Raw genomic sequence first — 11663 nt, 5'->3', positions numbered from 1 at the left:
ACCACACACAAAGTCAAACAACAATATTAAATAGACAAAAACTCAAGTCAACTTTTGTAGATAGAGGATGGGCCAATAGTAGTCCCACTGCTAGAAAAAATTGACATTCAATGAAAAGTTTCTACAATGGTTTTGGTGAGAAAAAATATTCTTTTAATGCATTCTTCACCAACTTTCTCCACTGCTGATTTACTCTGCCATAACTGTTATTGATAGCATATACTAATAATACATACAGTGAGACCCAACCAGAAAGTAAAGAATGGACCTGCATTTTCCATTATATAATTGAATATACCTTACCTATTTACCCATGGAGTGGTATGCATTTATGCATATGATAAAAGCCTAAAAGGAATATAGTGGGCAAACCCAGATCACAAGGCTCTCATGAGTCATGAGTAAAAAAAAAAAAAAAATCTTCTAATACTAATTTGAGTAAAGTTACCATTACAATCACAATTAAGGGTGTGTTTAATTTGTAAATGGGATTAGCGATGAGTATTATAAGAAAAGAAACACATTATCAGAAAAGAAAGGAAGAGGAGTCCAATTTGGACAAAAAAATATTTTTTTTTATGTTAAAAAAATAGTCTTGAAAGGTTAGATAAAGTGAGGAAAAAACAAATCATGAAAAAATAGAGAAAGAAAGAAGATGTCTTCAAAATCCAACCAAACCCACCTCACTCAGTTATCATTACATCCATCCATACACACAAAAACAAAAACAAAATTTGGCATACAGATCAATTAATTATGGTTGTTCCACAATTACCCTTCTGCAACCCCCCAAAATTCTCCATCTTCATCACTTCATTGTCTACCAAACCAACCGAATTATATGGGCTTTTTGGGGCTTTCTCTTTGGTCAGAGTTTCATCACCATTAACACAGAAAACAGGAAAAAGCAAGAAACTTCTCACCCCACACACACACAAACCCATTCTCTTCTTTCTTTAAGTATTTCTTTTCAACACCCCTTCTATCCATTATAATTATATATCTATCTCTATCATTTTTCTTTGAAGTCTCTCTTTTTTATTTCTATTTATATAATATATATTTATATTTATCATATCATATTGATTTCTTTATCAATTTGGGATTTCAAGAAAGTTGAGATCTGATGAGTAAGAAGATGAAAGCGGTTGCTTTTGATTCATCTTCTTATGAAGATGTTGTTAGGGCTAGACTTAAACATCAAACCCTTATCCAAGATTACCTAGAGTTGCAACAAGTAAGAATCTTTATTTGTTTTCTTCTGATCTAATCATTTTTGCTTAAAGATTTGGTATTGGGGTTTGGATTGTTTGATTTCTTTTTAGGGATATTGTTGGTTTGATTACATGTTGAGATATATATATTGCTCAACTGTTTATGTTTCTTGTTCATATTGTTATATAGATCACATATATATGGTCTGTTTGGGAATAGATCTGTTGAATCAACTGTTTCTGTATAATAATTTATTTTGATCTGTTTGATCAATTTTTGACCATGATTTTTTAAAATAAATTTTGTTCTCTCGTTTCGTTTTTTCAAATGATTCCAAAATTTGGGGATTAGGGTTTGGATTGGGAAGAGAATTGATTACTGATTAGCATAATATTTTTTTTGGTGTAAATCTTTGAAAAGGGTATTTTTGTCAATAGCTTTCTAATTTTTGTGAAAAATTACAGGAAACAGATGCTGCAAGAAACAAATTGGAAGCCATGAAGCAAAAGAAACAGACTTTAGAAGCTGAAGTGAGGTACAATTGTTTTCTTATACTCAATTCAATAAAACTTGCTTTCCATTTAGGTTTTAGTTACAAAATTTGTATTTTGAGTTTCCATAAATCCAAACTACTTGTCTTTATTATGCACTGACTTGCTACTGTTCTCGGTTCACACAGATTCTTGAGGCGTAGACACAAATATCTACTGAAAACGAAATCATCGGCTCCACAAGAAGTGAGCTCACAAAATTTAGATACAGCCCAATACAGGAAAAGCAATAAAGACAAGACGAACTCTAAAAAGGTGGCAACTTTGCGCCATTTGCCCTCGGTTTCTGATGTAAACCAAAGGGGAAAAGTGTATGCTGAGAAGAAAAACATTGCTCCAAGTAGACCACCTCTTGTTTTTGACTTCCATGGTGTTGATATAAATCAAAGGATTACTGGGAACATTTCGTCTATAGTGACCGAATTCAACCAGACAGAAAGCGGTGTTAGTGTTAAAGAAGCCGTCGTTCAACCTCGAGCTCCTATATTTGACTTGAACCAGATTTCGGTAAGTTAATGAACATTGATCATTGTATAGCTTTGATTGAAGAAATCGAAGAAACTGTGAGCAAGATACATATGTAGATAGTAGCAACAGTCAAACTACAACTACAAACTCAATGGTTTCTTGTTCTTACAATTCATTGTTGGTTGAATTTCAGATGGAAGAAGAAGAAGTTCAGGAGAGCTATGAGGATCAAAGGATAGAACAACAAAATGATATTAAGCTTTCAATCTGTAGAAATGTGGGTGATGGTTCGACAAATCGAGCAGGAAAGAGGAAGATCTCATGGCAAGATCCTGTGGCTTTAAGCGTATGAAGTACGAAACTAATAAAAGCTAAGTTAGATGGATTAGGTCAAAGTCTATACTTTGACGAAGAATTTGCATTTGAGTTGGTTATCGGGTATGGTTACATTGATCCTTTGATAGTAATTATTCAATGGTTAAAAAAAGTGTATTTTGTAAAGAGAACTTTGTGTATTAGTGACTTCCTTTTGACACAGAGACGATTTGAATTATAAAGAATCATTATGATGTATATGGCTGATCAATGCCTTGTCTGTCCTCTATGGCTGAGTAAACAAGATGAGCTTTGGTTTTAAGTTTCTTGATTTGTTTGTTTAATCCTGATCTTGATGAGTAAGTAGATATTGTCTATTTGAAGCATGTTTACCATGGTAAATTATTTTTTGCTTATGTTTTTGCATTAAGTTGATTACTTGATTGAATTTACTTCAAAGTTTTGTAGTAGTATCTTGTGTATAGTAGAAAACTTGTTTCTTTTGTTATTTACTTTACGATTCAAAAAGTAAAAGACTATTTCTAATTGAAATCTTGATAAAAGGGTTGTTATTGTTACATAATTTATGTATATGTATAAAGACGTGTGTCACGCCATGCATGATCACGTGCGGCGCATGACGTATAAATGGCTAATCTTAAGATGGACAGACCATCGATTGATAAGGTATGATTCAAGTTTTACGTGTACTATGCCAGCTGAAGGCGTAACGTTCTTTCTGACAGGTCACAGGTCCTGACTATGACAATGACACGTCTCCGGATTTCTCGGACGTGGGAGGAATCAAGCATCAAGATCAAACTCGAACCATCTTGCCGATTTTTCATCCGGTTTTTCAGCGCCGTAAGCCTTGAAGGAAGCCCTTGTCAAATGACAAACCTTGACAAATCTTGCCGAAGAGCTTCAGCATCGTAATCATAAATCGAACCATCTTGGCGAAGTGTTTGTTGTCTCGGGTCTCTTGCGTTTGCGCTACAACTTTTGTCAAAATGTTTTTAAACTAGTATTAACCAAAACACCTAGGAACTTCGAACATTGTGTACAACGAGCTCTTTTGTTACCGCCTTCATTACACACAAATCGAATTTAGACCAAACGTTACTTTTTTGCTTTGTATTTTTTTTAGTTAATATCGGCCATGGTGTAATCTTGTGAAGATGTTCCAACAAAAGTGGAACCGGAACCGGAAACTTGTGAATTATCCATTATAGGACTGGATAAGTAAGTAAATATTAAAGAGTAATTATATTGTACTTAGAGAGTATTTAGATAATAGAAAGAAATTTGAGAGTGTATGTCGGTGCATCTTCAACCAAAACACTACCATCTTCTATTTGTAATATACATTATGGGAGTAAATTGGTTAATAAAATACTAAAAAAAAAAAACCAAAATGAAGGCCAGAAATTCAAAAAATAAATAAATAAATAAAATAAAATAAAATAAAAAAAGAAAAACGCCTAGTTTTTTGAGTCGGACTGGATCCGGATAAAATCCGGTTTTTTTCCGTTTTCCTACGAAATCCATGTCCGATCGGAACTGGATCGGATCTCGAATCTGGATCCGGATTTTTTTAGAACCGGCATTCGGTGGATCCGTTTTGGATTTTTTCCCGGATCGGATCCGGTTTTTTGTGTACCTCTAAGTAAAACCCATACTCGTAGTTTGTTGACTCGTCGGTGGTTGATCGGTCTCATTGTTTTTTCTAGCTCTTAGCTATTGACTTGGCTGATATCGACCTTTTCTTGCTCCACTTGGGTGATGGAAAACTGCCAATAGCTCCGGCCAACTCATGAAACTAGTATCGAAAATTAACAGTTTCTTGATTTGGTGGGATCGATGATCTGTGTTAGTGATGGTTTGGTGTTGCCCGAGATTCCGAAGCAACAAGCATCATGGGCAAAGATATGATTTTGCCGACTTTATGATGATGACTGTAACTTTATATCAATAGCAAAGATTATTCCAATCATATTTGAACCTTTTAACTACGTATTATTCAAATAATTTGAAATATTCACCATTTTTCACGTTCATTAAGTTGATCTGATCAGGCACTCAAAGCAGAATAACATACTTCGAATGTATCAGGCACTACAAGCAAAATAATATGCTTTGCATGCTCACAAGCATGATAAACAAGGCGTAACATTCACCTTTAACCAGTCGATCAATGACATTACGAAACCAAAATCAAAACCCATTTATTTATCATAAATTCAAACGAAGCACCATAATTCACATGCCATCCAGTATTTATGATGGCAATCAGATTATACAGGTGATACAAGTCAAAATCAAGAGCAGGGCATATCAAGAGTCTACTACAAAGCCTAGTTTAAATATCAACCAAAGTTTTACCACCAGATAACAAAATTACGAAAGTGAAAGGTATAAATTTAACTTCAAAGTATAATATGCATACTCAGACCTTTGCTTTCAAACAGGCACGACTGAATTATAATGCTCACCTAGCCCAAATGCATGCTTATGGTATGAAAGCATAATACTTGAGCCTGCAGAGTCACCAGCTTTGTACTCCTTTCCCATTTCCACATCGGGAAACGACCCGGAAAATATCATGATATGTTTCTGCAAGCAATGAGTCAATGCACCGAGTTCAAGTTGACCGCCCCAAGCAGCAGTTGACTCCACTTCATTGCAGTAACTTTCAAACTTCTTCTCTACAACAGAATCATCATATTCTCCATCTGCAACAGTTTCCGATAGAAAAAAAGGAAGAAAATCGGACGAATTTTCCCTCATATAATCAGCCACCATTTTTCGAAGTTCTTGAAATGTATAAAAAGGAGAACTTTTGATTTTCAACTGATCTTCAACAGCTCGATAGAGACAATGACCGTCTGGTTTGATTTCATTAATGACTAAACCAAGGGGTTCAAGCTTTTTCTCTAATCTTGCATTTTCAACCATTCGGTCACTTACAATATTGCTTTGTTCTTCTTGTATTCTTTGTTCTCTAGCTGCTTCTTGTTGGGCCCGTTTTTCTTTCCTCTTTGCAGTTTTAGTAGGTTTTGAATGCTCGCTTTGGTTGGTAACCGAGAACCCAGCTATGGCTTTTGCTAAAATATCAATATTGTTTTCTTTTATTTCTCCACTTGTAGTGGTACTAGCGTAACCTACTGAAGCTAGTTCACTTACGTGCTTTTGTTTGAGCTCATTAGTGAGTCGAGAGATCTCTTCTTCCACTTGTTTCTTCTTAGCTTTTTGTTCAGCTTTGCTTCCTTTAGCAGCTGCTTTTTTTAATGCAATTTCTTTATTCTGTATCTGGTTAATCTCTTTCCTGTAATTTTTTGGGTAAATTGGTTAAAAATTATGAGTACACTATTAATTCAAATAAAAACAGATTGAGCATGCCAACCACGTTGAATGTCGGCCGCCTTGTAATCAGAAAGCATCAAACTTTCTAAACCATTTTACTCCAAAAACAAAATTACCCAACCTGTTTAGTTATTTACTCATTTAAAACATTAATTGTTTGTAAAACTCAAAAATAAAGATAAGAGAAATAGCGTTTGTGTGTCGACCTGTGGTATAAAAAACTACTTGTTCGACCCAACCCTTTTCGACCAATTTACCAACCTGCTATTTTGCCACCTCGCCAGTTTTTAATAAAAACTGCTTACCTGTGCCTTGAAAGCATGTCCTCACGAGTTTCTTTTTCTACATGAATCTCCTTGGTCTGATTTTCCACCAATTCTTCAGTATTTTCCATTATCAGAACTCTGTAATCATGAGATGATTATCAGTAGAGCTTCACTAAGAAACATAAATTTTAGTAACAAGAGCCTATTGGCAAAGAAACAAGTGCGCAAACATTAATGTCCTCTAGTATATCATAAAATAACAAAGAGCATTCAAGAGTAGAAATAAGTAACTACACGGTATGTTATCAATTTGGATACGTAAGCCATATAGATATGAGTACATTAACAAATGAAACTGAATATACATGTGCCATAACATACACATTAGAATCATGTTCAGCATCCAGTTACATTAGACGTCTTGCAGCCATTTATGAACGAATCTGTCAACTTACCTCTTCATACTAGTCTAGTTACCTTTTAAAACAACTAAAGAGTCCCAATTGTCTAAACATCCGGAAAACCTTAGTTACGTGCGCTATATAATTGGTAATAAGTTATATATCGTTTCAACAACTAAAAAACTATAAAGTTACCATAATAACTAGTGAAATAAAAACACACACTATATGTTTGGTAAAATAAAATGATATACACAGATTTTATACAGTTGTATCGTTTTTACCCAACTTGTCAGGCAGTACAGAGAATGAAACAGATACAAGAAGATATGATTTTGATGTTCAAGTATAACAATTCAACTTATACATTCATATCATTTTGGAACCATATATATACAGTTCTGTACCAAAAAAAAAAATCAATATAAAATGGACTAGCATTAACATTAAATAGATAGATGATAAACATGCCCATTAGCGTTAAGCTACTACATTTTCACTTTTCAATGCCAAAATTAGTACTTTTTGAAAAAAAGAAAAATGAAGAAATACAAATAGCCCTAATTTAATACGAGTAGCTAAGATCAAATCCACTCAAATTTAGACCGTAAATTGAATTAAGCTGGGAATTAGCAACAAATTAAGGTTCTATATTGATTGATTATCAAATAATAATATTATAAAATAAATATAGAAAAATAAAGGATTAACGATGTTAGATCAATCGTCTGAATGAAAAAAAGAAAGTTTATTACCTTGAGGGTTTTTGAATAGCGAAGTGAAAAGGAAGCAGCAAAGCAACGCTGCGCAAAGAAAGGGCACAATTACCAGGGTTTTTTATATAAATATATTTCATTAATATTTAATATGTCTTATTACCCTTCGGTTATTACAACTTATTATAAATACCCCTTTCACTCTTTAAAAAGCTATGACCTACCCTGTACATGTAATGAATAGACTAGTGAAATGACCCGTGGAATCACGGGTTTGTTTAAACGAAACAGTTTAATGATAGGTATTAAGTGAACGTACATGCTAAAGTTATTTAGTTTTATGATCCGTGGAATCACATAGTACGATTAAGAAACTCGTCAGCTGAACATTTCATCAAACACCTAAAATGCATATTTAACAATCCACATCCAATCATAAAAGATAATATCGGTTGTCATTTTATTTTAAAAGTGTAAATCAAAATATAAATGTAGAATTGGTTTCCTTCTTCCTAACTTTTATACATTCTCGTACTCAATTCAAAATAATTAGTTAAAATAATTTAAAACTATTTAATTTTAATAATTAAAATAATTATTAATAAGATTTAATAATAATAATTAATTAATAAGATTTAATTTTAATTCAAAATTATTTAGATTAATGACATCACCCATCATAATTAGATTTTTTTTATTTTTATTTTTAATTTTTTCTTAACAAATGAATTAGCCTAATAATGACATCATCATTTTAGCAATATAATAGAAACTATAGATTATGCACGAATGACAATCATATAAAGTGTTGTTTTATATACCTCCATATAAAGTGTTGTTTTATATACCTCACTTTGAGAAGATGTCTCTATCTGTTTCCATGTCTGATCATATTTAAAATTATATGACAAAGAAACAACAAATTTACTTGTTAAATTAAGAGATGTACAAAAATATATCATTAAATAGAAAATAAGCATGCCTTAAACACGATTGTCTGGACATAATGTCATAGACTCATAGTCACAGAATTATATATCTAGAAATGAGTAGTAATTTGAGTAGTAGCTACCATTGTTGTAAAAACCCGATTACTCGTCGATTAATCTCCGATTAATCGTTTTTAAGAGCAATTCATTCCGATTTCTAAAAATCCGTTTAATTAAACGGTCAACATCAATTGATTGGGGACGTTAAAAAAATCAATTGATGGGTCAAAATCCAATTTAGCAATCAAAGTCGGTCAAAGTCACAATTAGTTAACATTTTAACATTAACTTAAACTAGAACTTTATATTTTTTGAGCAAAATGAATAATTTTAGACAATTATGTTAAAGTTTATTTTTACATTTATGGTTTTTTTCTATATTTACAAATATAATTTGTAAAATTTAATATTTAAATATATAAAGTACAATCCGATTGTTAGATTTAGTTTAATTAAAATGTGATGTTTAGTTTTAGTTATGAAGTATTAGAATAATGATATGTGATAAATGAGGGGATTTTTTATAAATATAGAATCGATAGATAGATAGAGATAGCACTTGTAAGAAATAATGTTTTATATTATTGAAATGTTGAGTGTTTTTGTGTACATCACATTGCATCACCACTTAGCCTATTTATAGGCCTTAAAATGTCGGTGGTGGACTTTTCTAGCAACATTTATATTTTGACTAGCTATTAGGATATTTTAATTATCCTAGTAAGTTCTACAACATGCCTCATAAATATCTATTAAGTCTAGATTAGTCTAGAGAAATACATTACTAATTGAACACTCCTCCTTAATGTATTTCGATGTTACTCCGAGCATGTTGCGTAAAAACTCGAACTTTGATCTTGGTAATGCTTTGGTGAATATGTCTGCAATTTGCTCTTCTGTCTTGCAGTATTTTAATTCAATATCTTTCTTGGCAGAGCTTTCTCGCAGAAAGTGATACTTGATGTCAATATTTTTGTTCTGCCGTGAAACACAGGATTCTTTGCCATTGCAATTGCAGACTTGTTGTTGCAGAATATTTTTGTAGCTTCATCTTGTTTTTCGCCCATATCTTCTAGAATTCGCTTTAGCCATATAGCTTGATTAGCTGAGTTTGCAGCTGCTACGTACTCGGCTTCGGCTGATGATTGTGCCACTGTTTCTTGTTTCTTTGATGTCCATGAGAATAAACCAGATCCAAGTGTGAATGCGTATCCGGAAGTACTTCTCATGTCATCCACCGATTCGGCCTAATCACTATTTGTGTATCCATGAAGCTTCGAGTCTATAGTGGGCTTGTACCATATTCCATAGTCCATGGTACCTTGCAAGTATCTTAATATTCTTTTAGAAGCTCCATAATGTATTTGAGTAGGGTTTTGCATGTACCTGGATAGTAGACTTGTTGCGTACATGATGTCTGGTCTTGTTGCTGTTAGATATAGTAGACTTTCAATGAGACTTCTGAATCTTGAAGCATCCGCTTTCTCCGATCCATCTTCTTGTCTCATCTTATCATTGGCAACTAGTGGCGTGGCTACGGTTTTGCAACCGTATAGTTTAAACTTTTTCATGATGTTTTCTGTGTATTTCTTTTGACAAATGAAGATGCCTTCATTTTCTTGACTAATTTCGATGCCAAGAAAATAGCGCATCAATCCAAAGTCGCTCATCTCGAATGTTTTCATCATGTCTTCTTTAAACTCTTGTATCATTCTCTCATTGTTTCCCGTATATATAAGATCATCGACATATAAAGAAATAATGAGAGTGTCAGAGTTACCTTGGGTTTTAATGTAGAGTGTGGGCTCACTTTGACTCCTCCTGAATCCTGAACTTGTGAAGTACCTGTCAATGCGGCTATACCAAGCACGTGGTGCTTGTTTAAGTCCATAAAAAGCTTTCTTTAGCTTTAGGACTTGATTTTCTTTTCCTTTCTTAATGAACCCTTGTGGTTGCTCGACGTATATTTCTTCTTCGAGAAACCCATTTAGAAAAGCTGATTTCACATCTAGCTGGTAAATCTTCCACCTTCGTTGAGCTGCTAGCGCCACAAGTGCTCTTATAGTATCCAGTCGTGCTACGGGTGCGAAAGTTTCATTGTAGTCGACTCCAGGCTGTTGTGAATAGCCTTTAGCTACTAGCCTTGCTTTGTGTTTTTGTATAGAACCATCAGGGTTGAGCTTTGTTTTGTAAACCCACTTAACTCCAATGATTTCTTTATTTTCTGGAGGATCAACTAACTCCCTTGTGTTGTTTTTCTCGATCATTCTGATTTCTTCTTTCATAGCAGTCACCCATTTTTCATCTTTGGCTGCAACTTCATAGCTTTCAGGTTCCATGGCTGTAAAGTTACATGCCTCGTATACCTCTGCTAACGCTTTGACTCTTCCAGGTGTTGACTCTGGACTTGACTCGTCTTGCGCCAAAGGTAATCTTGTCGATGGAGAAGTTGGTGTAGCAGGGCTTGTTTCACCAGTACTTTCTTGTTGTTCAGAATGCTCAACTTGTAGTGGTTGTTGATCTGAAGTTTCTATAGATATCTGTGGCAGATATGTTTGTTTTTCAACTTTGTCCTTCTCCCAGTTCCAAGAAGCGTCTTCATCAAACTCCACATCTTGGCTAATCACGATGTTATTAGTCTTCAAGTTGTAGACTCGGTAACCTTTTGATTGTGTACTATAGCCCAAGAATATTCCCTTCTCTGATTTTTCTTGGAGCTTGTGACGTTTCTCTTTAGGAACATGGATGTAGCAGATAGATCCAAATACTCGTAGATGTTTCGCTGATGGTTTCCTTCCACTCCATGCCTCTATTGGAGTCTTATTTTCTACGGCTTTCGTGGGACATTGATTTAGTATATATGCAGCCATGTATACAGCTTCAGCCCAGAAACTGTTTGGAAGGACTTTTCATGTATCATTGTTTTGGCCATTTCCATTACAGTTCTATTTTTGCGTTCAGAGACACCATTTTGCTCAGGGGCATAACCAACAGTGAGTTGGCGTTTAACTCCTTCATCTTCGCAAAATTTATTGAATTGTGTAGAGCTATATTCCTTTCCTCTATCACTCCTTAGTATTTTTATATGATGGCCACTACTCTTTTCTACGAAATTCTTGAACTTCTTGAATATAGTAAATACTTCAGATTTTTCACGCATGAAGTACACCCACGTCATTCTAGAATAGTCATCGATAAAGAGAATAAAGTACCTGTTTTGGTTAAGCGACAGGGTCTTCATTGGTTCACAAACGTCAGTGTGCACCAGCTCCAGTATACCTTTCGCTCTCCAAGCTTTGTCACTGTAGTGACCCGAACTTTTCCATGTTTATATATATTAATTGAGATTGATATTTACATGATTAAATGTTTCCAACAT

General features: G+C 33.9%; 3 protein-coding genes across 3 annotated transcripts; 1 reads left to right on the top strand and 2 right to left on the bottom strand.

Moving 5' to 3' along the window:
- Positions 1–627: 627 nt before the first annotated feature.
- LOC139904146 (uncharacterized) lies at positions 628–3000 on the top strand. The gene is made up of 4 exons (XM_071886084.1): positions 628–1237; positions 1680–1750; positions 1895–2273; positions 2428–3000. The coding sequence occupies exons 1-4, from the start codon at positions 1127–1129 to the stop codon at positions 2584–2586; spliced, it is 720 nt and encodes a 239-aa protein (XP_071742185.1). The 5' UTR covers positions 628–1126; the 3' UTR covers positions 2587–3000.
- Positions 3001–4749: 1749 nt separating this feature from the next.
- Positions 4750–7396, bottom strand: LOC139904145 (OVARIAN TUMOR DOMAIN-containing deubiquitinating enzyme 5). The gene is made up of 3 exons (XM_071886083.1): positions 7335–7396; positions 6218–6316; positions 4750–5874 (listed from the first exon to the last, which is right to left on the bottom strand). Exons 2-3 carry the CDS (start codon positions 6304–6306, stop codon positions 5010–5012), a joined length of 954 nt encoding a protein of 317 aa, XP_071742184.1. The 5' UTR covers positions 6307–6316; positions 7335–7396; the 3' UTR covers positions 4750–5009.
- A 1799-nt stretch (positions 7397–9195) lies between these two features.
- Positions 9196–11462, bottom strand: LOC139843073 (uncharacterized). The gene is made up of 4 exons (XM_071833152.1): positions 11226–11462; positions 10579–10923; positions 10201–10398; positions 9196–9450 (listed from the first exon to the last, which is right to left on the bottom strand). Exons 1-4 carry the CDS (start codon positions 11460–11462, stop codon positions 9196–9198), a joined length of 1035 nt encoding a protein of 344 aa, XP_071689253.1.
- Positions 11463–11663: the final 201 nt, after the last annotated feature.

Source organism: Rutidosis leptorrhynchoides, chromosome 4 (assembly GCF_046630445.1).
Source record: "Rutidosis leptorrhynchoides isolate AG116_Rl617_1_P2 chromosome 4, CSIRO_AGI_Rlap_v1, whole genome shotgun sequence".
In the NCBI taxonomy this organism is placed as follows: Eukaryota; Viridiplantae; Streptophyta; class Magnoliopsida; order Asterales; family Asteraceae; genus Rutidosis; species Rutidosis leptorrhynchoides.
Note: the sequence above shows the minus strand (reverse complement) of the source record. Positions and strands in the feature narration are given on the sequence as shown.

Coding starts and splice junctions, on each gene's coding strand:
- LOC139904146 (XM_071886084.1), top strand. CDS start 1,127: ATGAGTAAGAAGATGAAAGCGGTTGCTTTTGATTCATCTTCTTATGAA. Junction 1,751..1,894: donor ACTTTAGAAGCTGAAGTGAG/GTACAATTGTTT, acceptor CGGTTCACACAG/ATTCTTGAGGCGTAGACACA. Junction 2,274..2,427: donor TTGACTTGAACCAGATTTCG/GTAAGTTAATGA, acceptor GTTGAATTTCAG/ATGGAAGAAGAAGAAGTTCA.
- LOC139904145 (XM_071886083.1), bottom strand. CDS start 6,306: ATGGAAAATACTGAAGAATTGGTGGAAAATCAGACCAAGGAGATTCAT. Junction 5,875..6,217: donor GACATGCTTTCAAGGCACAG/GTAAGCAGTTTT, acceptor AAAAAATTACAG/GAAAGAGATTAACCAGATAC.
- LOC139843073 (XM_071833152.1), bottom strand. CDS start 11,462: ATGACGTGGGTGTACTTCATGCGTGAAAAATCTGAAGTATTTACTATA. Junction 10,399..10,578: donor CAGCCAAAGATGAAAAATGG/GTGACTGCTATG, acceptor TATTCACAACAG/CCTGGAGTCGACTACAATGA. Junction 9,451..10,200: donor AGAAAGGAAAAGAAAATCAA/GTCCTAAAGCTA, acceptor TGGACATCAAAG/AAACAAGAAACAGTGGCACA.